Source organism: Cyprinus carpio, chromosome B5 (assembly GCF_018340385.1).
Source record: "Cyprinus carpio isolate SPL01 chromosome B5, ASM1834038v1, whole genome shotgun sequence".
In the NCBI taxonomy this organism is placed as follows: domain Eukaryota; kingdom Metazoa; phylum Chordata; class Actinopteri; order Cypriniformes; family Cyprinidae; genus Cyprinus; species Cyprinus carpio.
Window position 1 is genome coordinate 5,614,526 of NC_056601.1, and position 27,975 is coordinate 5,642,500.

Here is a 27,975-nt window from a genome sequence, read left to right on the forward strand (position 1 = left end):
TCATCCAAAACATTTTTATTATAAGTATTAAATTAACAGCAATTGGTTTTCAAGGAACAGTGGAATGTCGGTCTTGCAATATTGCTATTCAACAGACAAATTCCACAATCAAGACCTTACATTTCATTGTCAACATTAAAGAAAAACAATCGGCCAAACAAACTGCAGAAATTCAAATTAAATCAAACAACATTCAGATTCCAAATCATCCAACAGCCTTTTCATTTACTGAAACCAGAGCATGACATAGATTCAACATGCATTTTGTAGATCACGTCTGAACATCACATTTGCATAATGCAAATCAGACGGGTTCGCACAAGTAAATAAAACATGTGAATCTACACTCTTGTAGTACTGATGTCAATAATGAATAAAGAAAAACAGAACCCATCCATGCAATAAATAATTTTTAAAAAATGCCTAAATGTGATTAGAAACATAATGAATGTCATCACAGAAAAGAAACATCTTTCTGCAATTTTTTTTTTTTTTTGGAAAGCATAACATAAATACAACTGGAGCTCAAAATGAGTTAACTGTACAAATGTACGGCAGTTAATAATTAGATACTGTAAAGATTACTGAATGTGTAGTGTGTGTAAATTTGTGTTTGACTAAAGTGAGGCAAAGCAACCATTAATATAATTTGAAAGACTACAGAGAACTCTACTGTCCTTATTTATACCTATTTGAGAAATTTAACATTGTCCTTAAGTGTCACAACAGATGTTTACATGGCATTGAACATAAAAGCAATTTGCAGTGATGCATTGTATTGCAGCTTTTATACAAGAGGTGTTATGGAGTGTCAATGGCCATGCAAACAGTAATATCATATGGTTGCAGTCCTTGAGGCAAAAAAAGAACACTGAAATCCATTTCCATAAAATCTCCAACACTTTTTCTGACCCTTTTTGATTCACTAAAACAGCAAACATCAGAACACCTCGCAATAAAACACTCACGCTCATAAATACATGGCAGTACTGTATAAAGCCTCCGAAGGAGAACATACCAAAAGTAAACAATTCATCCATTCATATAGAAACATACAACATTGTCCCTTTATGATAAAACAGTTCACCCACAACCAATCAACAAGGCTTATTAGCTTACTCATTTAATATAAATAAACAATCCAATGCCAAACCAATATGTGTGTAGTGTAATTTATTTAAGAGGAGTCGATGTTTTCTCCTATTTTATGCAATGGTGCCTACCAGTTCCAATTCAAGATCAGATGTGTTTGAAGGTTTAAAAAACTCGTTTTATAAGCACTCACTCAAGTCACACTTTCATATTATACTTTCAAGTCACACAAAATACCACCGGTAACAATCAGCTCAACGTTAAAAAAAAAACAAACAAAAAAAAAAAAACCACATGGTGGCGCCATAAAGCTTTAAAAGAAATGTTATGTCTGCCGATGATGACTGTGAAAAATATCTCTACTTCGTAAGCAGTTTTGGACTCAATATGGCTTTTCACAATAAAAGGGCCTTATTTCCTGAATGATTACCATTTCTATACATCGCCTGTAGTGATTTCCATATTTTGAAAACATCCTGTTGATGTTTAATATGACACTATCTTTAATTAAATGTCCTTCATTTCTCACTTGCAGATAAATCAAGCAATTTACTTTAAACTGAGGAATATTCATAAAGCAGGATATTGTTGTCACTGTGACCTTAAACGTGTGATTGTCTCACAGTTAACACTGGGCCAAAACACATAACAAACATTCTCTACCTCACATACTCAGACTTACCCACCCAGATACATACAAACACCATCTCTTCATCTCTACTTCACAAACACAGCTTCTCATCCTTACTTTAAGGCAAGAAAATTTGTCAAGGCAACATTCAATAGCAACTTTGCATAGCTAAGGCAGAATTACCATACTGAAATAAACAGCATACATTTTGTACATTAATATTAAATTCAATTAATAATAATTATATTTACATTACACTACCACACATCTAAGCAATGAACATATATTACATATAAACCTATACAGATATAACCTAACCGTATTAGTTTGTACAGAACATAAATGAAACGTTTGTCTGCCAAGGTGATTGTGCACAGATAATGTGTGGATTATGTTCTTTCATAAACCTTTATGTTAAACCTTTACCATAAGTTGATATGGGCTAAAACAGCAGTACAACCACTTAATTGTATCTCCAATTTGGATAATTTGGATTCCACATGGAAGTATGGTCAAAACGTCATAAAATTTGTCATAAAATTACACCATAACGATTCCACCATCTTATTCTCCAGTATACAGTATACTCTGTATATTACAATTCCCTGATTAAAATAAGATTTTTACACTTCTTTCCACCAAATGAAAACTTAACCAGCTAAAATTTGTCCTCACCGAATGAATTCAAAAACAGGTCATGAGGATATTAATAAGGAGCATTAAAAACTACAGATCCCCAAAGGGAAATTTTCTTCCTCAAACAGAACAAATCTAAGCAGGAAAAATGACTTGAATGAAATTAAACAGCTCAGATGGTGCATGTACAGTAGCTCAGCTCTCAGATTTACTTCAGAACAGGCTATGTTGGTCCAAGATGTCAAGAATAGTGTTGTTTGTTCTTAGCCACTTTAGAACACATCTATGCCTCCAGTGAAATGACAGTAAGGATTCCAGCATCCTGCTACATGTTGTACATAACAGTCAGATGTGCATTGTCTCTTAGTCTTACAAATGTGCTTTTTTCTGCTCTAATCTGACTATAAAGCTGTATATGATGAGCGTAGGTCAGTTGCCTGTGTACATCATCATCATTATCATTCACTACATCCAGGCCTCATTGTCTAGGCTGGACTCCGAAGAATAGGCACACTCTCTAGAGCCCATAGCTGGGGAACGCTGCTGGGGTTGGATGAGGTCAGCAAAGGCCTGATGCAGAGCTTTGTGTGAGGGTTGGTGATTGTTTAAACGTGGAGACTGTGGTGGGGTCTGGAGGGGAGATGAATTGGCAGGAGACTGCTGACAATGATTCCTGTATCGTACAGGTGTAGGGATGCGAGACGGGCTGTTCTCGGGTCTGTTGTCAGTGCGGGGTCTTATCCGCGGCCGCAGTTTGTTGTTGTTGTTGGTGGGGGGCACTCTCTGTGTTTTCTTTTGACCTTTCTTGGCACGGAGGATGACTGCGTCTTCTGTATTGGCCAGCGGTAGAGGAGGAGTGCAGGAACCTTCGGATGGAGGCTCACTCAGGCTCAAGCACATGGAGGAGCTCTCACTGGAAGAGTCCTGATAAGAACAGTCATCTAGAGGTGGTGGAGTGGAGGGAAATGTCTCAGGAAGTGGCAGGTCAGCATTGTCATATGGCAGGTCCGGGTGATGTTCGGTACTTTGTGGTACGTCGCCCTCCACCCCAGCCCATTCCTCCAGGTCCTGCTGACTCTCCATTGGCACCTCCGTTAAAGGGAGGCTCCCATTGATGTCTTTGGGGAGGCCCACTGAGAGATTTGAGGCCTCTCCTTCCTCTGTGGAGCTGGAGATTGCAGGGAGCTTACGAAGACCTCCTCCTTTGCCACCCCATCGCTCTCCCTCCAGGAGCCGTCCATTGGGGAGGCCTCCACGAATCTGGCTATGGAGAAGGGCAGGAGGGTCCTCGAGTGCACATGTGCGAGGATTAGTGCGTTTAGACTCTCGCAAATCAGGTAGGACTCCCACCTTACCTCCGACATTAAGAGAAGATGATGAAGAATTAGAAGAAGAATAAGCCGAGTCTGTAACATTAGTGTCACCCGAAGAGTTTGGGAGCACTCCTAAACCTTGTTGGGAGACAGGGAGCTGTAGTGACCTCATTTCCCTTCCAGTGGAAGCTTTACCCTGCACAGCCTTGGTTTGTTGCGTGTTGGCCAGGAGCTCGGCCTCAAAGCTGCGATATAAGTCTTGCTCCCTTTGAGGGTCCAGACTTGGCAGCAGGTGTAAACTAAAAATACCACTGTCCTTCTGGCTCTCCTGCTGCTGGTTGTGGGGATTTGCCCAACCTTTTTGGTCTCTTCCTGCGGATCGTGCATTGTGTGCTGATCGAGGGGATCGTGGTGGGTGGTGATGACTCGATCGTGGAGAAGAATGCGGAGAGCGCCGCCCTGGCTGTGTGACAGGGGGAAGCAACTTTCGACTCCCAGTGGAAGGTGACCACGGTGCAGGGGGTCGTGACGTTACCGTCCCCTTTTTCGCAGGACTTCCACTGGCACTGCTTTTCACAGGTGAGTTAGAGGTCGAGGAAGATGCTTGTCTCCTGGCCAAACTTCCACTTGTTCTTGAAGATGCTGCAGACATGTGCTTGGATCTCAGTTCCTCTCTCCGATCTACTGAAAGAGACTGAGGGTCTCTGCGGCGAGGTGATGATCCAGGGCTGACATCCCCCAATCGGGCTCTAGGAGTCTTGCCCTGGCTGAGGGAGCGTGGAGCCTGCAGCTTCCTTGGACCTTCGGGCCCCAGCGATCTGCCTCTCTCTGGGCGGGGTGTTCGATGTCCCTCTGCTGGGCCCTTTGGTGGACTAGGTTTCAGGACTGAGGTGGACTGTGATGCAGGGCGCTCTCTGGAAGCACTGCGGGCACGGGTCTGAGGGGTTCTCAGGGCTGGAATCTGCGCTCCTGCTCCAGGACGCTCAATAACGTGTTTCCCTTCCTTACGGTTCACCAGCAGAACCACCTCGTCTCCATGAGCATGCCGTGTACCCAGAGAGAAGCGTCCTCCTCCTGTGCTTCCTCCTCCACCTTTAGATGAGGCTGTGGAAGAATCACTATCTCCTGATAGCCTGCGAGTCGGAAGAAGAGATTCCTTATTCCTGTGTGTAAGGGTAAAGAGAGAAAGATTAAGATAGATATTGGGATGTATGAGACCTAATTCTCAAATATGTTACTGTCTGATATTTTTGACATATTTTGTGTCACATACACACCACCGTTCCAAATGTTTCTGAAAACGGTCTCTTATGCTCATCAAGGCTGCATTTATTTGATCAAAAATATAGTAAAAAGAGTAATAATGCAAAAACGATTTTTTTAAAAAATTCTTTTTTCCATTTTAATATGTTAAAATGTAATTTATTCCTTTGCACTGCTATTTTTACAGAGGTCTTCAATGTCACATGATCCTTCAGAAATCATAATAAGAATTCGGTTTGGTGCCCAAACAACATTTCATATTATCAATGTTAAAAATATTGCTAAATATTTTTTGGAAAAAGTAACAGACGTTTTGAGAATTCTTTCATGAATAGAACGTTAAAAAAAAAAGCATTTATTTAAAATAATTTTTTGGTCACTTTTGATCAATTTAATACTTTGATTTTGATCAATTAAAAATATTTCTTGGTTATCTTGGTTAGAATTACTAATCAACATCATTTCCATGATTTCCATTTTTCTCTATGATTTTATGTGACACTTTTCACTTTTGACAACAGGGAGAATCTGTACCAAGCATGCAGGGAACTGTATGCAAGGCTGTATCCTCATGAGCCATTTTTTGGGATTAAAGAAATCCATCAAATAGGAATGGAGAGAGAGAGATTACTCATCCTCTGGCATTATCAAACACGTGCAAACACAGACACACTTTCTTTACACACATTTTTGAACTACTACTACTAAGTTCAGAATAAAAGTGACATCACTCTTTCCTTTAACCTTTAAAGACTGCCTTGTGTTCACTGAGACAAAACACTGAAAACAGAGTGTGCATATGAGTAAAAACACTGTTTTAAAATCATTTCTTAAATGTAGAACTTCTGGATCCTAAGATACACTTAAGAACAAGTGAACGTGCTACCCTATTCTGCCCTCATTTGATTTTATTCAAATGCAAACTCTTATGTAGACAAGAAAGTGAAATATGCACACCCCGACAGTCTGGTTCTGTAATATAAGCTGCATAAACCATGTTCTGAGCAGTTTCTGAAGTGACAGACCTGGGGGTTGAGATTATCCTAATCTTTAGTAATCCAGTCTGCCTCACCTGCAGCTCTGGGAGTGCAAGTGTTAAAGTGTGCTGCTCTGACGCTTGGCCTGCATCATTAGTCAGCCTAAGGAAATTGAGGCACACAGCCAAGATAAACCAGCAAGCTGTTCATGGTCCAGTTATACAATGTCCTGGCTGCACATACTGACGTACAAGTATGCCATCTGATTGAAATAACGAAGCACCTTTTGAAACTTCAGGATGTTTAGGATTTATTTGTTCACCACTCTCTAAGTGTGCAGTAATGCATAACATGGAGTTTTTATAGTTGTGCTTAAACATTCATTTTCAGGTTAAAAATAAAAATAATAAATACAAATATGTATAATTGTACATGTGCTTTGGAAAAAAAAAAAAAAAGATTTATCCAAAACTTGTTATCACTTGCATAATTAGGTAGCGAAAACACTGTGGTTGTCGCCTTATAAAATTGTAATTATTACTTTCTAACACAAGGGGGAGTCACAAACTGGACAAAAAGAGGATAGATGTCAGGACAATGTCACCTGGGATTAGTTCAAATCTGCCTGCAATAATCTGTGTGTTTGTGTGTGTGTATTTGTTTGTGTGCATGTGCACGGTTGCCTTAAGATGCAGCTCATTGTGAAGGTACAGTGCACAAGCAGAGTGCTATAATTTGTGTTGAGTTAACTAGGTCAGTGTGAGCAAATGGCAGACACCCTGAGGGATCCACACAGACAAAACAACTGTACAAACACACAATCATGCATGTGTCCCAGTCACCCAATTCTTCTCATACAACGACTGCATTCTCTCCATATCCATGCATGCATACAGTGATCCTGTGATTTTTTCCCCCTCTCTTTTTATTACTATTCATATTTCTTTCTGTCTGGAGAAGGTATTGGCTTTTTCATGTCTTAAAAAAAAAAACTTTTATATTATTAATAAACATAATACATTATGAAATATATACTTTCTTTCAAAGTCCCTTCTCAAAATTTATATTTACAAAATGTATGAATTGTTTTAGGTAGTGTTTACAAGAGCAGACATGTTTTCACTTCTTATATCTTAAATAAGAATAAGTAGAACAAATAAACAAGAGCTGACTTTCACATTCATTTTCAAGGTGTCTTTGATTCCGGTGTGATTTTGGGTACTTTTCTATTTTAGGTACTTTCCAAGAAGCTGTAAACCTGCACACATGCATACATACACACACACACACACACACATCTTAACACCCAAACACACCTGCACTGACCTGAGAGGATTAAAGTGGCATGGTTCTGATCTGTCTCGTGGTGGTCGAGGCAGCAGTGCTGTGGGCCGCCCTGTGTTAGTCTCCATCTCCACAGGTACAGCTGCATGGTGCGACCTGCCAGGTCGTGATGGAGAGGAATGCACCGTAGCGCCCAACACAGGGTCCAAAGAGCGCCTGTCGGAGGTTTTGTAGGGTGCTATGCCCTCATTGCGCCAGTGAGGTCCTGGGCTTGTGGAGCGGGAGGAGTGAGCACTGGAGCTCTTACTGTGAGGACCCTGGCCACTCGCTTTAGCTTGCTGATACCGGTGAGCTGTTGAGGTCAAAGGAAGGCATCATTCAGCTCTTTTAATGTTCACAAGAAAAATGATGATGAACATCATAAGTGTTTTTTTAAACCTAATACACATCTAAATGGAAAAAAGTGAAAAAAAAAACCTTGTTAATGTGTCTTGTACTGTACACTAGGGTTAAAAAAGTTTTTTTTTTTTTTTATTAATACTTTTATTCTTAAGGATACATTACATGGCAGCAGTAATGACTGTTGGCAGATTTGCCATCAAAGGAATAAAATACATTTTAAAATATATTAAAGTGAAAAACAGTAATTTTAAATTGTAGTAATATTTCACATTAGTACTGTTTTACTCCATTTCCGATTAAATAAATCCAGCCATGGTCACCAAAGGTGTTTGTATATTTTTCAGTAAGTTGTATGGCAATATATGGATTATATAAGAATATGGCAATATATGAACATATGATCTGAGCTAGCTTTTACCAATCTGTTGTAAAAGCCCAAAGGCATATTGAATTACACTAACCCTCATTAAACACAGAACACTAGAAACAAAAACTAGTATAACTTGATTGTATGATACTGTGAGAAAGTAAACAATCAGACGTGAGAAACACATGTAGTATTGTTGAAAAATTCCAGTTGAGCTCAGAGACAGGAAGTGATACAAGTGGTGATCTCACCGAATGCAGCGCAGCGACAGGGATCGTGTTTGTCGAGGTAATGCTCAAGTGTGTCCCAACCTCCACCCACACGCACCATCACATGAGTCCGTAACACCTACACAGAGAGACATGTTAACACATTTCACACACACATTAACATGACCAACCAAAGTGAAACACTCAATATAGCTGTCATATGGTGCTTTTCCACTGCATATTTCAGCACAGTATGGCTCAGTACAGCTCACTTTTGGGGGGTTTCCCACTGGGTACAGTACCTAGTATTTTTTATAGTACCACCTCAGCTGAGGTTCCAAGTGAACCGTACCGTTACTAAAACGTGACGTGTAAACTCTGCTGATCACAGATTTGCTGGAGAGAATCGTCACTGAACTTGCGACACAAACACAAAAGAACCGCTAGATTTAAATCAGCACAGCCAGCCAACGATCGAATGCAACTGTTTTGAACTTGCACACCTTTTTTTAATAACCAAAAAGTTTTGTTGTCTGTTGCGGAAGTACAGATGTTCCTCTCACTGATAGTAGAGGAGCGGATCCAGCAAGAGCTTGATGGGGCGACGTGGAATGAAAAAGTCTTGGCAGTAGAGGTGGCGCAACTATAACGACATGTGAATAATCCCGCCCACTCTAAAGTGATACTAAACTGCAGTGGAAACACAAACCGTGCCGAGCCGAGTCGTACCACGCAGTGGAAAAGTGCCAATACACAGCAACAAATATCAAAATTGTGTTATAAACCTTTTAAGCAGCTGAGAAAAGCATAATAAAAAAAATTAAAAAAAGATTTTTCATAATTGCAGCATTAGAAATGTAAACAGCTGGTTAAAAAATCCAGACTGAAGTGTGATTCAGTGGTAGATAACAGAAGTTTTGCCAAATGAAAAAGTACAAAAGACAGTGGTAAAAGATTGAGTACAACAGGGTACACTTCAGAGGTAGGCCTACAGTTTGTTGTTCAGTACAATGAAAGGATTAGTAGAGGTTAGATCTGCAAGGAATTATTTTGTGTATTTGTAAATGTGTCAAACTGTGAAACTAATTAACAAATTACATTCTTCTGAAGAAGAATTAAGTAGCACTTGCCTATGAAAAAGAAGTAGGGTGATGCTAGTTTATGCCCATTGAGTTATGTGTGGTTTCTTACTGGCCCAAGTCAAAAGAAGCCCATCCCCAAGTCTATATACTATTTAACTCCCTAAGCACTCCCTCCTTCAATGCAATTCTATGGCACTTTTTTTTTTTTACCATTTTATTGTTCATCAGGTGAAAATCATAAGCCTGATCACTAAGCAAAACTGTAAAGTATGTGTTATTTTTCATGGCCTTGGCACAATCAGTAGGGTTAGTTTGTTTAAATCCCTAACCCTCAGTATGGGCAATAATAATAGTGATGCTTATCTTCAAACACCACTAATAATACAGGTGGAATATTCAGCTGATTATTATAAGCTCAAGCCCTCGTGTCGTATAACGCTATATAACAGATCTGGCCACCAACACTTCCTCCATCCACCTTCATTATCATGACAACACGCAATGACAGAGCTGGAGAGAGAACAAAAAACATCACACACCGACACATACTCTGCCTTATCCAACCCCGCTCAACTGGTATTCAGAGAGAAGGGAATGAAGGAGATTTAGCATAGAAACTGCCCTCCTTTTACTCCAAGCTCTGTTTCTTTAGCTCTTCTCTGAGAGAAATGCAGGATAAGACACTACACTACTATTGATTTCTTTATCAAAAAATAACTCAGTCAGGAAAACACTCTCTTTCACTTTTCACTGTTGTTGATTGCGTACTTCGAACCTGTTGCAACAAAGCTCTTTAGAGTTTTAGCATTGCTAAACTCCATCTGCTGAGCACATGGTAAGGAATAATCATGTGATGCGTGTCTGTGTGCTGTTGCCATGAAAAGAGAGCACATCTGCTGGCTGGCACAGTGCCCACCTGCACAAACTTACACAAGCCCTCATTTATACATAAACTGAAACACACATGCAAGCTAAACCGTACACTGAACTACATCTAGGGCTGTAATTCTGCTGCACAGTTCTCCGCTTGTTTTGGATGTCTTTCCCATATAAAGATAACAGGTAGCAGCCCTACACAAAATAATGTACATTCTAATAATCCGCATTACTAATCATAATTATAATACAAAGAGAAATAACTACAATAAACAGATAACAGAAACAGTTTATTTAAAAACTAATATTACGTAACAGACTTCTTTAAAAAAAACAACAACTTCAAACGTTTACACTGTGACTTTGAATCATCATCATCTGTGACCTAGTTGAAACCCCAAGTAAGTATTTAGGAAAATGTAACTGCGGGTAGATTTGTTGTTACACTAGGCCTTAACAACTGACTTTTATTGTACCTCTACTTTAGCCAATGGGAGCGCTGCTATCTTCGGCAGCCAAAATCATCTGCCCTTTAAAAAGCATTTGGGATTCATCACCATGGCAACAGGCGAAAACATGCTGAAACCATAATTATAATAAACAGTAAACAAAGCGAATGTTCTTTTGTGGCAAGGTCGTCATCGCCAGGGATTTCAGCAATTTTCGAGAGGTTTTCTTTCAGTTTACTAACATCAAATTGAGCACTGAGCTTCTAAACAAAGTGGCCATCCAGAAGATGACAGATGACATTTTTCTTTGCTTTTCACGTTCTGTCTTCTTCACTGATGTCAACACAGGGGTAGCTGAGCTGGGCATGTGAATGGCCTCTGCTTCACCTCACGCTGTGCTGCTAGTTTTCATTTGTTCTGGAGAAGGATGATGGGTCTATGTATAATTATAATATCAGTAAATAAAAGGGTTCAATCTAACAACACCAGCTAAGTTGCAGACACACATCTTGCAAAAAAAAAAAAAGGTACACACACACACAGTACAAAAACTGAGCAGATCAAGACAGATGAAGACAGAGAGAAAGATGGTATATAGGGTTGCAATGCGGAGGAGAATGAGGCTAAATCGAGTTCAACTGATTCAGCCCTGCTGCACTTGAGGAAGATAAAATTTCATCTAAAATTTCCTCCAGCTGAGAATAAAAATCTGTAGACCTAACAGCATATTAAAGAGACACAGATGCATGCATAAAGTGCATGTAAATACGCATACACCAAATCACACACACACTTGTATCCAGAGAGCTTGGAAGAGAACAGGAAATGACACAAGTCTCTATTTCTGTCTGCAGTATGAATGGGTGTGGGTGCTTTTAGATGAAGTTGGATAACAGGCTAAGTCTTGAATAGGTCAGCCTGGCAACTGTGTAAACACCATTCAGACCTCGGGATGACTTATTATGGAGCTATAATTATTATAGTTTGGCCTCTATTCTGGGAATGTTAAGGATTCCAATGATACAGCAGCGCAGATTCAAAAAGTAAATAACAGAATCGATGGCTTGATGTCTGTGGGTGTGACACCAGCATTTGTACAGAACTTTGTGATGAAAGAAAGTGAGGTGTATCATTCTGTGCCACTTACGTCACCAAATGACATAGCAAACATAATAATTGTTTTCAAACTGATTGGCATTGGTTGAGTCAACCTACAATTAACATTTAACTGAATTTAAATACTTAAATACTTCAGCTCAGAATTTTTTCAATCCGTTTTAAAGAGCAAAAGAGACAAACATCAGCTTTAAGTAATAAAAAGATAAAGAAAAAGACACTGCCTCAGCGTTTTGACAGAATAGACAGGTGAATGAGTAACTGGTGAGTCAATTAAAGATGTACCCTGATAAAGATGAGCGCACTGGAGTCTCCGACTTTGTACTTCCCTTCTGAGACTTTGGTCATGGGGAACTGTGACGGACAGGAGCACTGGCCCAGAATCTCCCGAACCTAAAAACACACAATATAAAATCTTATTACAAATAGCATAAAGTGTGTAGACAATCACGGTTAAACGTGTGCAATATTGAAACAAACAAACGTTTCGTCACATAACAAATAGACAAAAAAGATGAATATCAATGCTAAAAGTATATTTGTATATTCTGCCATACATTACAAAGCCAATTCTATAGTATGAAGCGTGCAAATTGTAAATACAGGCCTGTATGAATCATGACTACTTTAACCAATATTTAAGAAAAAGTAATCTATTATCCATCTATTATCTATTATAAGAAAAATAACTTACTTTCCATGTATTTTTACAGACAATATAGCTTTCTGTTTGATTCCACCAACAAAAAAGGACTAAAAATTAGCATGGTATAACTAAAGGATTTTTGGGCATGGAACCATGGTTCCTGAAAAAAAATTAAAAAAATACAATACAAATAAAATACAGTTGGGTCACTAATCACCAAAACATATTAGTCGAACAATAAATATATAAAAATATAAATGAATCAATAAATATTTTTGTATTATATTTATGTACATATCTCTTCCACATAGGAGGTGAGCTGAAATATATTCACAAACATGGAGTCATTCTTTTCAGCTGTTTGCTGGCTCACTGCAGACTATAAAAGACATTTAGTCACACTCAGAGACAAACAGTCCACTGAATGTCCAGCAGCACCTGAACAGAAGCAGTTTCCTGTGAGAAACACTGAGTCACATCCCTAACCTCGCTTCAAGGACGCTGGAAGCATGTGCAAGCTTGTGAACGGATAGAATGTAACTTATATGTGATGCATCATGGGATAGTCTGTTATTGACTCCTGAGCTCCTGAGGTGATTGACTCATCGAAAGAGCCCGACCTTTCCAATTCCTGTCACACCTTAACTGAATCACTCACTAGGGAAAACAAATAATCTCTCACTCTCTCTAAAGCACAATTAGTGAAACAAAGAGCCATTCCCTAAAGTTGCGTCATATCCTGATGAGATCTGGGACTTGCCCAATGATTAACTCAAAGGCACATGCCACATAGACATAAAAAATAATTATTGATGTGAAAGAGAGTGACGTAACAGTATGGAGGCATGCATGTGTTCTGCTTTAGAGTGAAAAGTCCAGAAGTTCAATCAAGCAGCAATGTTTATAGTTTAAACTTGTACGGCAAGACAAAACATTGTCTCCAACACACCTTAGCCATTTCAGAAAGGATGAATACGACAGACACTTATTCAGTAAAAAAAAGTAACAAATATCACAAATTAAATTGCAATGTGTATATGTGCAGATCTAATAAAAATTCATGTCAGTGTTGTAATTCAGGCCAAAATAAAAAGAAAAGGTTTAATTAATAATTAATTAAAATATGCTTTGCATAATTTTTTTCAATGCAACATTATTTTATTATTTATATTATGTTATGCACATTTATTTAGTATGCAGTATATTTTCTTTACCAGACTGTGCAGTTTCGTACATTGTAACAAGTGTGGGAAAGTTCAACCGTACACTTTAAGGCTCTGTGCTGTACTGCTTGTGCAAACACATGGAAAACTCATCCTTATTTCCTACACAGACAAAATTGAGTTTCCACAGATGAGAGACAGCAGACTTCTGCTGGCGTGATGGACAAGATTTATTGCCACACACTCAGTGAGACTTTATTAACTGTAGTTGAATTTGGAGGCTCTAGAATTGCCTAGAATATCTTTAATTTTCCACATTATTGGCCTGTTTGGAAGATTAGAGGGTTAAAGCTGGAATATTCTATAATTAGACCCATCGTCGTGTCTTTTTAGGCAGCATGTGTCTGACAGTTACCACAGAACCAGAAAGAGCTGTAATACAGACTCACTCTCTCTGCTGTTCTCTCTGAAGTAAGAAGTGCTCCCTTGCTGTGTTTTGCCTTTCTCATGCTTCGCTCTTTTTCTCTAGACATCTGTTCTGTAAAGTCTGTAAGCAGTGACCACCTTAAAGATTTCTGTGGTAATACAAAACTGTTAGGTCCTCTCTCTTGGTTTTTATGGGTTCTTTCCATTACATCATATATATACCAGTAACAAATGAGGTGACAAAACCAAAATGCTTCCAGTCATCAACACTGCATACAAATGTTCTTATTCATTTTAAATGTGAAGAGGTTAGCCAATCATAACAGAGCCCACTCACATATAATATTCTACAAGCATATTTGAGCAAACGCATGTTACCATGTTGAGTGTTTCTTTTAGCAACAGCTATAAATTTTTATATAGTTGTTGAAAGTCGGTTACTGAGTATTACTAGAAACACTGCAAAATTTTAAATGGACTTCAAACATTATAAATGGACATCAGGGAAAACAATTAAGCGCTAGAGAAGTATGGAGTCTTTATGCTAGATGCACTGTTTGAAGTCTCCTTCCATTAGACTGAAGGAGAATCAAGTTTACACAGAGCTTTTCCATTCAGTCTAGCAGAACCAGAGAGACTGCCTGTAACGTTCTCACAGCATTTCTTTGTTGATTTTAACTGAGAAACCACCCTTAACAAATGCAAGACATGGAGACGTTATTTAAATGTCTGTCTGCCCAGCAATGTCTACTGTCAGCGGCATATACTGTACGCAAACAAAGCAGATGATGAGATGTAGCTGTGATAGACCCAACTCTCAGAATGGGAAAATGCTGGTTCTGCACTGCTCTGGAAACAGCGATAAGAGACAACGGTCATATGACTGCAGTTATCAGAGCTCTCTCTGTTACGGATGCAGGCATCTCCTGGGAAAAACATGCTGGCAGACAGAAAGAGATGAACACCTGATGGAGGAGGAGTGAGACGGCAGGAGAGGAGACGCCTGCTGGGAGTGAATAAATATGATAATGAACAGGGCTGACGAAGTTGACATATTAACTTCAGCAGCAAATAAAATTAACTCTGTTAAAGTTATTAAGCACAGTTTATTTTTTTATCCATCTAATGTGATTCATTCTGTTCGGTGTGATTTCTAAAAGACAGGACCATGTTCAGAACACACACAAGCACTAACACTGTTGAGATATATAGATTCAGTTTTTGTATGGAATTTTATGGAAGAATATAATTATATGATTCAGAATGATTTTAGAAATCATGGCGCTGTGCAATATTAATTTTAAACTGTGAATTTTTATGTTTGCATTTTGTTTTATATGCAATTTAAAAGTGCTAAAATTAAATCGATGGACAATCACCAGTGTATACAGTACTTTAAAATAATACAAACAAAGTAACTACATCAAATGACAAATTGTGTACTTAAGAAGTTCTAAATAATTTTAAAAAGGCAAATCATGAATTGAATTGATTCCCTGTTACCTGAAAGATTCACCATCCTAATGTATAAGAAATAATTCATTTATGCATGACTGCCATTAAAAGTAAATGTTTTTTTTTTACATTTATATTACTGAATTAATGTTTTTCAATCCAATGCTTATACTTTAATTTATAATGAAAAGCAATTGGTTTAAACTGCAAAAATTTACATTCACACATAGTACGATTATTAACGGGGTGACTACCACATTCTGTAACTAAACTCACACTCATACATTTTCAGGATTCACAACCGCTTATTGATAACCCTAATAATACACAAATTCTGACTGAACACAACACTAAAAAAAAAGGGTGTTGTTTTTAAGAAAATGCACATGAACTCTGTGTGTGTTTTTGGTTGCCGAGTGCTGTTATCTGTGCTGCTTTTTTGGCTGAGCGTATGTCTGGAGGGAAAACTCTGTTTATCACCCTGCTTCCTTTACCACCAACACAGCAGCACTAAGGGACTGTGAGAGCCAGCATCAAAGTTACAGCGCTGGGCGAGGTCAGCCTGGAGATGCAGACGGGGAAATGGAGCATCTGAGAGATAGCGAGCTGTATCTGGGTCTCTGATAACTGCAGGCTACCTGATACACACACATACTGACACACGCTTTGACAGAGGTGACACAAAGAAGGCCGGATGGGTAAAAAGTGAAGGACCCTTCCGGCCGTGGGTGTGGATTGTTTAGGAATAGCCGATTCGTTTCTCAGCAACTGTGTGACTGAGCGTCTCAGAAGAGTTTAGTGTAAAAAGACACTCTCAAATGGTGAAAAATAGTGGTAGACTTGTATTCACACTTACAAAAGCAGCCCAATGAATGATCTTTTTCATGAAACAGTGATGACGGACACCAATAAATTGTAGTAGCTGTTATATTTTGGCAAAAATATTTTCAGGGCAGTTGTATCTCGAAATGTTTCATATCACTTTCAGCAGTAAAACTGTACTGAATAATAACAATATTTAAACAGTATTGTGCTTTTTGAGTAAAGTCTGAAAAAAAAAACTACCTTGCAGAAAAACATTTGTTGTTTCAGTTTTGCAAGAATGAGAAATCCGTTTGCTAAGAAGTTTATATCTGATTCATTCCACTACTAGGAGATAAAAACTGGGTGGGTTCCAACATAAGTATGATCATGCCTTGAATTTAACACACTGCTTCAGCGCTTCAGTGGGTGTCTGGCACAGAAGAAACATTTTTTGCATCTCTAGTGGGGAAACCAACCTAAGATCAACATCACACACAAAAAACAAACAATAACATACAGATAATCTGGGTCACTTACAGGTCTTACATATTCTAGACCAGTCTGGTTTCCAAACTTTTTGAAAGCATGGCATCCCTTTGTCCTAATTAAACATAATTTCATATATGTACATAGATATATGAAATTAAATCCAGATAAGCAAACAACAAATGAAGCATAAACAGCAACATGAATTTTATTATGAATGATCACAACAGACATAATATGAGGTGAAACAACCCATTCAAATGAACCATCTGTCTTTTGCAACTGGATGACACATCAACAGACTGATTTGAAACAAATCAAATTATTTTTTTTCTTTAGTTTCTCATTTGATTTGCTCAAACCTGACCTTATAACTAAAATGGCAATAGCACATTGACAGCGCATTCTGAGATAGGGTATAATTTAGGGTTGTGACAGTGAGGAAAAGAGGGGGGTAGTTTTCCCTCTTTTACTCACTTTCCTTCCATTTTAAATAGCTTGTAAAAGCACCCTATGCATTTTACTTTCATTTTCAAATTACCGCCAATTCCACGTCAAGCAGTTGTTTGTTTTTAGTTCGTTTGAGTTTTCCCTCTTTTCCTTAATTTCCTTCGCTTTTAAATAGCTTAAAAGCACCATGTGAATATATAAATTAACAAACAACTAACAAATTTAGGTAGCCTATACAAAACTAAAGATCAGTAAACACCGTAGAACCAAATAAATGAGAAACGCTACATTTATTAGCAAAACGAATCCAAACTATTTTTAAAACAGGCGCTTTTGCATGTCGTTTTGAAACTCTTCTGCCATCGTCTTGTCTGTCTCACTTCACTCTTCTTTGTCAGCTTCTCTTCACATGATAAATGAAATCTGATCTGTGATGCGAGTGTCATTCGGCACGCTGCATTGAGCAGCCGCGTTCAGTTTTAATTTTAAATGATTTTTATTACTATAAAAAATCAAAACGATAGTGGGGACGGTGCCGCGGTGGGCAAGTGACATAAACAGTATTGTAGCTTCACACCGGTAAAACCGTCAAAACCTTATATAGCAGCAACACGAATTTCGTGTCCTGTCAATCACTGCGTGAAATATAAAATTGAGCGTGCACCAGTACAAAGGGCGGAGCTGAGCGGCGCGGACGGGGCGATTCTCTCCTGAAAACAGTTCAATTGTTATTGGTTATTATATGGTACGATAGTATTTTAGGTTGTTTAAATTGGAAAAAAGCTAAGATTCTGCGGCACCCCTAGCCAGTTGTCACGGCACCCACTTTAGGAACCCCTGTTCTGAGAGACTTAATTTCACTTAAAGGCATAGTTAACTCAAAAATACAAATTATAAAATGAAATTCAGTGGGGTCCAATTGAACCCTACTGATTAACATTGTGTGCATAAAGAGGAAATAATGAGACCTATTTAAAAATATCTTCTTTTGTTACTGAAAGAAGAAAAAAGTCAGAATGACTACAGAAAAAAGGATTTTGAACAAGGACATTTTTGACATTTACAGTGTCAGCAAGCAGAGATCTGTGATCAAGTGTGTATCACAGTGTGCTTAGCCAGCATACTTTTACAAACAGAGGGAAAACATGTGGAGAACGCACACATGCATTCTCACAGATCAGACATCTTTTCTCTGATTTGTCATCCTTAATTAAAAGGACAGTCCTTCTGAACACCACTGAAATTTCCACACACACATGAACAGAGAGACCTAACCAGACAAACCAGCTACTTAGAATAATTGGGCTATAGGGCTTAAGATAAACTTAAGAAAAAAAACGAAGTTTCTATGACAGGATTGTTTCCTTTTAGTCAAGTAAGCCAGTTTGTAAACTCTGAAGGTTGGTCTCTCCAGTGTACTGAAGGCTTGTTGTGGCTCAAGGGCAAAGCAAAATATGTGTCTAGTCTAAAGAACTAAAGAATGAAAGCTCTCCTCACAAGCCTCAGCATAAGACTATCACACGCTTGTCCTTTTGTTTGAGGCCTTATTATGACAAAACTGAAGCTACGTTTAGTGAGATAAAACGAGCTATAACATCAGGTGACCTTCTGGTACATATAAAAATTCACATGACCTAAATTGTACCTGGCATAAGATCTTTCTAGCGACAGTATATAACTTTTGACACAGTCTTCCTCTCTCTGTTTTCCCACAATCTACTGCCAAAGATTTTATAATCAATTTTCATATCTCAGCCATAATAAAATTTGGCCACGGAAAAAAAATCAGGCCATGAAAGACAAAAACATACAGAGGTTGTTGATTTATTTAAATACTTAACTCAACTCTAGTGTCAATTGCAGTGGGAAATCAGTGGCAATGACCCCAAATGCTTTTGCTTAAAGTTTTTCTAATTTAATCTAATCTAATTTATTCATATGGGAAAATCTTTGGAAATATGGAAAAAGACAAAGAAACTAAAATGTAATTCTAGGCAACACTGAAGGAAAATAAAAATAAAACCACTGTAAATAACTTGCTTCATTTATGGTGTAATTAACAATTTTCAAGCATTTCTTTCACTTTGACAGGCACTTCACACATTAAATATAGATTAAAGATCATGGATTACTTGCGTCAGTGCTTCCCATTCATTCAGCTCACTCAACTCAAAAAAATGTTTCATTGTCTATTGAGTTATCACATTTAATATTTTGTCTTTCTCTTTATATCTTAAAATACAGTATATACAAAGAATGACAAAGAATGTATGCATTACCATTTTGCATGTCCAAAATACAACAATAACTCATATTACCAATTTTGCAGGTGATTCAAACACATACTGTAATAGGAAAGGCATCCATGCTGTGATTCCATCAACCACCAAGAGAGTTAAGAAAGCACTCAGCTTCCACACGCCGGAGCAGACACGGGTGCGCACACATTCATCTCCACATGCTCAGTTTCACATGAATGTATACACACATGCGTGCACACAAACAAAAGCTGAACATAGACAGGTGCTGTATGAAATGACACATATGGCCCAATCTGCTAGTTCTGTTAATAGAGGAGTACTGCAGCCCACCACAGAAAGATACATGACTTATGGCAGCATAAATCAGCATGACCATAAAAAGAGAAAAGACTACAGATGAGTTCATATGGGAAATACTCAGAGGCAGAGAGAGAGAGAGAGAGAGACATTCTCTCACAGTGAATTCTCAGCTTGTGTGATTCTGACCCAGCACAAACTGCCATGACCTACTTTTCCTGTCTCTCTCTCCCTCTCTGTCTATCTCTCTGGTGTAAAATCCATTAGAGGTGGGTGTAGCAGTATGTACAGTACAGGCACTTCTGGCAAACTGTCGCCTGATCTTCCCTGAATACAACATGCAGTAAAGCATAAGGCAGAGTTATTACTGCAAACTCAAACTAAGATGCAGAGTGAAGCTTAGTTTGATGGTGCAAGTAAGAAGGCTTGAGCAGGCTTTATTTTGCTAGAGCTCATTTTTTCCAATTAATACAATGACCTTAGATTTTCATAAATTACATTAACACCATTAATGCAAGTAAATGAAAACAGCAGTTTACTGTGTGATGCCAGTACAGTTACTAATACTGATATCAGAGATGAAACCGCAATGAATGGTAGAAAATAGCAGAGGACCCTTCATTCTCTTACAGATGTACTGTTTGTGCAATGTGCAATCTTGTTTGCAATCACTATGATAGCGTCTTTTCTTTTCTGTCAGTTGCTATATTTATTATAGTTTGCTAACTATAACTACTCAAATGGAGACTAATATATATATATATATATATATATATATATATATATATATATATATATATATATATATATATATATATATTAGGGCTGTCAAATGATTAATCACGATTAATCACATCCAAAATAAAAGTTTTGTTTACATAATATATTTGTCTATACAGGGTATATTTATTATGTATATATAAATACACACACATAAATTATATATTTAGAAAATATTTACATGTATATACATTTATATATTTATATTCTTATATTTTATATTATATATAAATATATTTAATATATAAACATAACATATTCTTCTTAAATATATACATGCATGTGTGTGTATTTATATATACATAATAAATATACCCTGTATACACACATATATTATGTAAACAAAACTTTTATTTTGGATGTGATTAATCGTGATTAATCATTTGACAGCCCTAATATATATATATATATATATATATATATATATATATATATATATATATATATATATATATATATATATATATATATATATATATATACATAGCTTTTTTTTTTTAGCAAGAATGCATATTAAGTAAATGCTGTTTTTCACACTTTCTATTCATCCTAAGTAAAAAGCGTCTACAAAAATATTAAACCACATTGTTTTCAACATTGACAATTCAAATAATACTTTACTCAAAAAAAAAAAAAAAAAAAAAACGACACCAAATCAGTATATTGGAATGATTTCTGAAGGATCATGTGAAATTGAAGACTGGAGTAATAGCTGCTAAAAATGTACCTTTGCTATATATATATATATATATATATATATATATATATATATATATATATATATATATATATATAAAGATTTTTAAATATATTAAAATAGATTTTTTTTAAATGTTGTATTTTACAATATTACAGTTTTATTGTATTTTACAAGTGTTACTTACAACATACAGTACAGTGTAGTTTAGACACTGCAAAATAAATCTGAAAGCAGTTTTAAAATTAAGCTAATTTGAAAATGCACAATGACGTCCTTGCCATGCGGTTCACTGAGCAACACATCACCCCAGCTGCCCTCACTCTTTCCGCTGCTCTCTTTATTCTCCATCCATCTTGTTCTCATTATTCTGTCCTCGTCTCACCTCTGTTCTGTTTCTCTCTCTGCTCTTATTTCTTCTCTCTCACCCCCACACATTTTTCATTTACTCTCTTCTCAACTGCATTTTTCATTTTTTTTTTTCATTTCTTTAGCTGCAGAGCTTTCTGTTTTCCTCGACCCCACCTCTCTGTGATATCAGCCTCTCTCCCGCTATCATTGTCCTTCAATTCACCTCTACCTCACGGCTATACCTCCCTCTCTCTTTCCCTGGCCTCATGTTCCCTTCAGCCTTTAGGGGATTGCAGATACCTCCATAAATCTCTCAATTTCGATCCATGAGCACAACGAACATGGGGCAGCATGTGTGTCAGCAAGATAATGATCATTTTATATTTTCTGCAGAATATCATCTTACCACATCATGACATCATGAAACCACATGATTTGAGCTATATTTTCATGTCTGGATTATAATGAGAAGGGCAGCCATACTGCACTGCACCATCAAGCAGTGTGTTCTCTCTATCCATTTCTCCTTAGCTCTGGGCAAAGACTGTGTGTGAGTGTGAGTGTGTGTACTGTACTCATGCATGTGCATGTCTGAGAAACAAAAAAGAGAGAGAATAACGGGGCTGTGCATTATTGACAAAACCATGGAGCAGAATGTCAAGGCCTCGGGGTGTGGGGAGAGAGAGGGGGAGAAAGAGAGAAAAGACAGTCTGTCAGATACAGTATAACGGCTCTGATGTCTTAGAAATTGTAGGGCATCCTTCTGGTCATGTGCCTTGATGTCATTCCATCGGGTATTTCTGTCTGCTGTCTGTCTCGCTGTGTTTTTGAGAGCATGTGCAAAAAATAGATAAAAATCAGTACACCAGTATTTTGTTCTCCTGTTTTCTAAATTGCCATCATAGGAATTTTAAATATATACAGGAAAAAAACTGTAATGATATTTCACAGTTTGTTTATTTGTCAATTTATTTTTGATCAAATAAATGCAGTCTTGGTGAGCATAAGAGACTTTAACATCCTACAGAAGTGTATGTTATATTACACTTCTATTTAAATCAATCTGAGTAGCCAACTGTATGTGTAACTACAGTATATGACGAGTGATGTAAAGCACTAAGACAGTGCGTCAACGACAGAAGTTACAAAAACAAATGACAAATGTGCTGAGAAAGCAGACAGAGCAAAACCGTCTCTCTCTCAACTTTGGGTTGGGTTCTACAGTATTAGAGTGACTATACGGATACATTTTTGTGACTAGACATTTTAGCAGGAATAGGCTGCACTAAATAACATTACACAGGGGAAGCAGTGGCCGTGTCTCCCCCATGCTGTCCAACAGTGGAAAATTCCAGCCAAAAAGGCATTAGAGGGAAAGGTGCAGAGGAGTATTTGTGTTTCTGTAACTAAGAAAATCAAGAGGAACTATAGCTGTGTAATTCAAAGACACTCATATCTCTGAGACACTTCTGCTTTTCCTCATGCAGCATGAATGTATTTCAGAATGAGGATGTGTGGGGAACTAATGGACGGTGAGGACCTTTCATATTCCACAGGGATGAATAGGATTACCAATACTAAATCCGAGCACATCCACAAAAGCCTTCTATCCTGTTTCCACGGAAATCTCTTTAAGAAATACAAGATCGAAGTAGAATAATCCTCATGGTCATCGTTCTACTTTACAATCATGAATCTTTCATTTGGACAGTGACTTTGATGTTTGTATGTATTAATAAAAACTAAAATAACCAAATGACCAAGCTAAGATCCTCAAACTAAATCCAAAACATAAAAATTAGTAGACTGGATTACACCACACATTCATATGGACAGCACTCACAAAAACAGAAAAAAACAACAACTTTATAATCAAGGCAAGAATGATAGAATTAGGGACCATAATGTGAGTTGGCAGTGTGTTGGAGATCATTTTACGTTATCTGACCATTAAAATGACATTTGCTGGTGTAATCTAATGTAGTCAAACAGATTTAGTTAAACAATATTATTAAAAGGATTGTTCGCCCAAAAATGAACGCATGAAAAATGAACATGCTAACAATTACATTTAACTGTGTTATTTAATATTAACTATAAATAAGTTTTACATGATGCAAAACATGAAACTAAATGTAAAGGAGAAGACAGAATTAAATATCAAATACTGGCTGATTTATATCCAATATGGACTACTACAAATAAAAGTTAAAAATCCATTACATCATCAGATAACTCATACACTACTGATATAATGAGCATCCCAATTTTTTAAGTTTACCTGACTTCTTTAACAGTGTTTTATTACACTAAATCAAGAAAGCACAAAAGCAAGTGTCATGATGAAAAGAAAAAAAGAAAGAAACGACAATCACACAGAACTTCCGTATTATCTAATTGCATGAAACAATGAAACAACAAGCTTTAAATATAGAAAGAGAGGAAGTCTGAATGTATTTGTGTGGAAGTATAATTTACCCACAAACCAGTCATAAGTGGCTGTATGACATTTTTCTAAAATATGGCAACACGGTTATGTCCAAACTTGCCTGTCAGAGAACAAACCCTGTGAGAAATCACATAATTACAAAGGGCAGTTAATCTCACAGAGCAATATATTAAAGCAGACAAGATGAGAGAGAGTGTTTGATTAGACAAATTCTGCTGAGTGCTTCAGCGTGATCTAATGTTTGGACTTGCTGCCTGTCACTGAATCCACCCTGTCTCTGCAGGACAAAACCAGCTGCTCTGTTCAGCAACATGGCTCGTGAGATAAGATGAGCAGCTGTGTTATATGATCCAGACACGGTCAACTGTTCAAGGGGACAAATCAAAGTGTCTACTGTGCCAGATAAATCGCTGCCCGTATACTTTAACATTCGGCTTACATTCAATAAAAAATGCTAAAAACCTGTATGGAATGAGTTCCTGATGTAACAGCACATGACGTTCACCGTTTCTTCACGCTGCCTCGACTCATGCTGATGCTAGCAGTTCACGCTCAAGGAAAGAAAAGGTGCTTACATGCTCACAAGGGCTGTTTCTATGATGGACCAACAATGGACTGACAACTTAATTCTTTAGATACTGATCTTTGGGATGATGTTGTTGACAGTTTGGTGGATTTAAGTGGTGAAATGGACATTGCTGATCAGAGCATAAGTGGAGTGAAGAGAGGGACTTTCAGAGGGAAATAACCACAGTGGCACACAGTAACTGTGCACCAGAGCTTGTGGGAGATTCCACATTTTCTCCTGTTGTTCCCTAAACATTATAATGTCAGAATAATTGGGTGAGAGCAGACTATCATAAGAAGCATCTTTCTGAAACAGCAATATCTGCGGCTGTGGCAAAGAAGCTAATAAATCAAATAAGACTCATGTGTTCATCAGTCACTCTGTATTTAAATATTCAGCTATCTCACTAACTTACCAACACAGACCAGAATCCAATATCTCTGGTCCTTAAGGAACAACCTTTAACCCTTAAGAACACACATATGCGAGATATGGCATGGATGGTCAGCATTCCTCATGACCAGCATTAAAAAAACTTGTGCAGACTCGATGTCACACACCAATACAAATCACACACTTTCTGACCTTTCATCCAGCACACACACAAACACAATGATCCACTCACAAGACCAGATAACGTCAATCACTGAATCAGTGGGATGAAACAGGTTACAAAACCGAACAAATAAAAGCAATCCAATCAGCAGGGTCAGAGGTATGTTTGGATGAAACCTCCTGCTTACATTTTCTCACAAAAGATGTTTTCACTCAATATGTTCTGAAAGAAAAATCATAATTACAAATTATAAAAATTTAACAAAACTGGCATTCACTTCAGTAAATTAAATTAGATTGTTTAATTAATGAATTTAGATGGTTTCAAACTAATTTTCTTCATTAGTTAGTTATAAGGGCTTTGACACATGGTTAATATTATTATTATTTTTTTTTTTATTTTATTTTTTTAACAAATCTGGCATTCACTTCAGCAATTTAGATGGTTTAATTCATGAATTTAGATGGTTTCAAACTAATTTTCTTAGTTATGGGGGATTTGAGACATGGTTAATATTTATATTTTCTTTACAAATCTGGCAAATCAATAAATTAATATATATGCTTTCAAACTAATTTTCTTCATTAGTTATGAATGCTTTGACACGTGGTTGTGACAAAAGAATTAAGTCACAACTGTACTTAAAACAACAAACTCATTGTTAAATGTTAAATAAGTGTCTAATTTATTTCTATATGACAAAGAAACAGCTAAGTTATCTAAATAGGGTAGCCATTTAAATAAAAAGAAGCTGAAAATAAATAGTACTTTGGTGTTCATTGTGCCAGAAGAACATTCTAGCAATCATTTCAAATCATAAATGTTGTTATTTTTATGCTAGGTGAAGCCATATTTGTCCCATGTTAAATGTATTAGTTTAATGAGATGCATTGGGTTGTTCTTCCAAGGCTGACATTTGAAATGTAGAGCCACTGAAGGTAAAATTCAAGATATGACAGAAAATCCACTTATATCTACTGTATGTAGAAGCACTTAACCTTTGTTAACCTGTAATTTCTGGTCCATATAAACACAGTGTAACACAAAAAACAACTGCCACCAGAACTTTCCATGACACATTACATCCATGTCTGGAATTCTGACATGTAGGTTTTTTTAACTATTGAAATGCATCAAGTTCTGAATATCTAACCAGATTATTAATAACCCACCAGCCTGTCTGAGACCCTACACCTGTCAAACTCACCAGCTCGTCCAGGTTGCGCATATCCAGCAGGACTCTCTTCTGCTGCTGCTGCCAGCGGGCCAGCAGCTCTGGGTCGGGCTCGCCGATGCTCTCCTTGCGGCTGTACGTCCTGCTCGGCGGGCTCTGCGACTCCCCCAGAGCCTCGGTCAGGTTCTCCTGGTCCCGTATCTCCTCCTCGATCTCCTCCTCGAGTTGAATCAACATGGGGGCCAGCATGCCAAATTTGGCTCCCCGGCGAGCCACCTCCAGCAGGCACAGCACGAGGTTCTTCTCGTTGCACCTCTCCACCAGGTCGTTGGTCTCGAACATGAGCACATCTTTGATCCAGAGCTCCTGCCTGCACCAGCCGATGAAGTTGGACACGTTGTCTCTGGCCAAAAACGAGCCCGGTATGACGTTCCTCGACTGGAAGACCACGTCCTTGCTGGGTATCCGCAGCGAAAGCGCCGCATCTGGATACTTGGTCTTGAATTCGTGGGCGGCGCGGTTCACGTTGTTTGCATGCCGGCAGAGCGCGCAGCCGGTCGCCAGACCCTCCATAAAAGTGTCCGCCGTGATGTCCAGATCGTAGAGCGTGTTCAGCCATTCAGCCAGATCCTCCTTCATGGCATACAGGTATTCCTCGCTGGATTTGAACGGCCTGATGCTTTTGGAGGCGGCGGATTGAATGTTGCTCTGATCGGCCATATTACGGGAAAACGCGTATCAATCAAGGCACGAAATGACGGACGACTGTCTCGTACAGCGATCCTCCATAAAAAGCGTTGGGAATGACATAACGACGCCCGGTAGGAGCTCCTAAAGCGGGCCGCTCTGCCTCGCAGCGCCGCGGTAACGTTACAGCTGTGGGATTCCGCGACGGATTCCGGATGTCGGTGAGATACCCGCCTCCTTCAATGACCACATAACGATTACTCATTCCCACTATGAAAGTCCGGAGCGAAACAGAAACCGGACGATTATCAGTACATGACAGCTCGACGCGCTATCGTTGTGCACGAGAAGCATCGCATCCACATTGTCTAACAGCGCTCCGCAACGCCTCGTTTATTCATTCGAAGGACGCATGGCCGATCGATTGAGGCAGGAAGGCAGCCCCGGTCCACTGGGGCACATTGATGATAATAATCTTCATCGGTTGGAAATGATGCGACCGTCCCATGCGCCGCCTCCTGCACAACGCGTCGAGCTGCAGTGGCTTATACATTGAGTAACATCTCATTAGAGGATCAACTGCAACTTTATCCCAGCGCATCCCCTTTCTTTCAGTTGCCCAGGCAGCTACCAACGGCCAAACCGTTCACATTTGCATCTGACATTCGGAGGATACCGATCAGTTTTATTCAAATACAGTTACTGTTATGCAGTCGAGCGAAAATAGAAACGAGGATGTTGATTTTGCTTATCATATCTTCAATTTGCATGTTCGTTGGTGGGGACAGGGATCCTGTGATTGCTTCAGTTGGAAAAAAATCAGGTTTAATCAGTGCGACTTTGATCATGTGATATGTTTGCACGCGCTGCCCGTCTGTTTAAACCAATCACTCAAATCAAATCAAACTGTGATGTAATTAAACAGTACCTTCATGTGATAAACTGTTGCAGGGTCAATATGTAACGTTACAGTCAGGCGACGCAAAGTGGAGGGTAACGTTAGGCCTATACCATGATGACCGATTGAC

The 27,975-nt window shown here is 38.2% G+C and overlaps 1 protein-coding gene across 1 annotated transcript; it reads right to left on the reverse strand.

Moving 5' to 3' along the window:
* On the reverse strand, positions 1-27,889 carry LOC109090808 (GAS2-like protein 2). Its single transcript, XM_042723852.1, has 5 exons — positions 26,294-27,889; positions 11,983-12,090; positions 8,217-8,313; positions 7,239-7,548; positions 1-4,835 (listed from the first exon to the last, which is right to left on the reverse strand). Exons 1-5 carry the CDS (start codon positions 26,978-26,980, stop codon positions 2,825-2,827), a joined length of 3,213 nt encoding a protein of 1,070 aa, XP_042579786.1. The 5' UTR covers positions 26,981-27,889; the 3' UTR covers positions 1-2,824.
* Between the last annotated feature and the right edge of the window lie 86 nt (positions 27,890-27,975).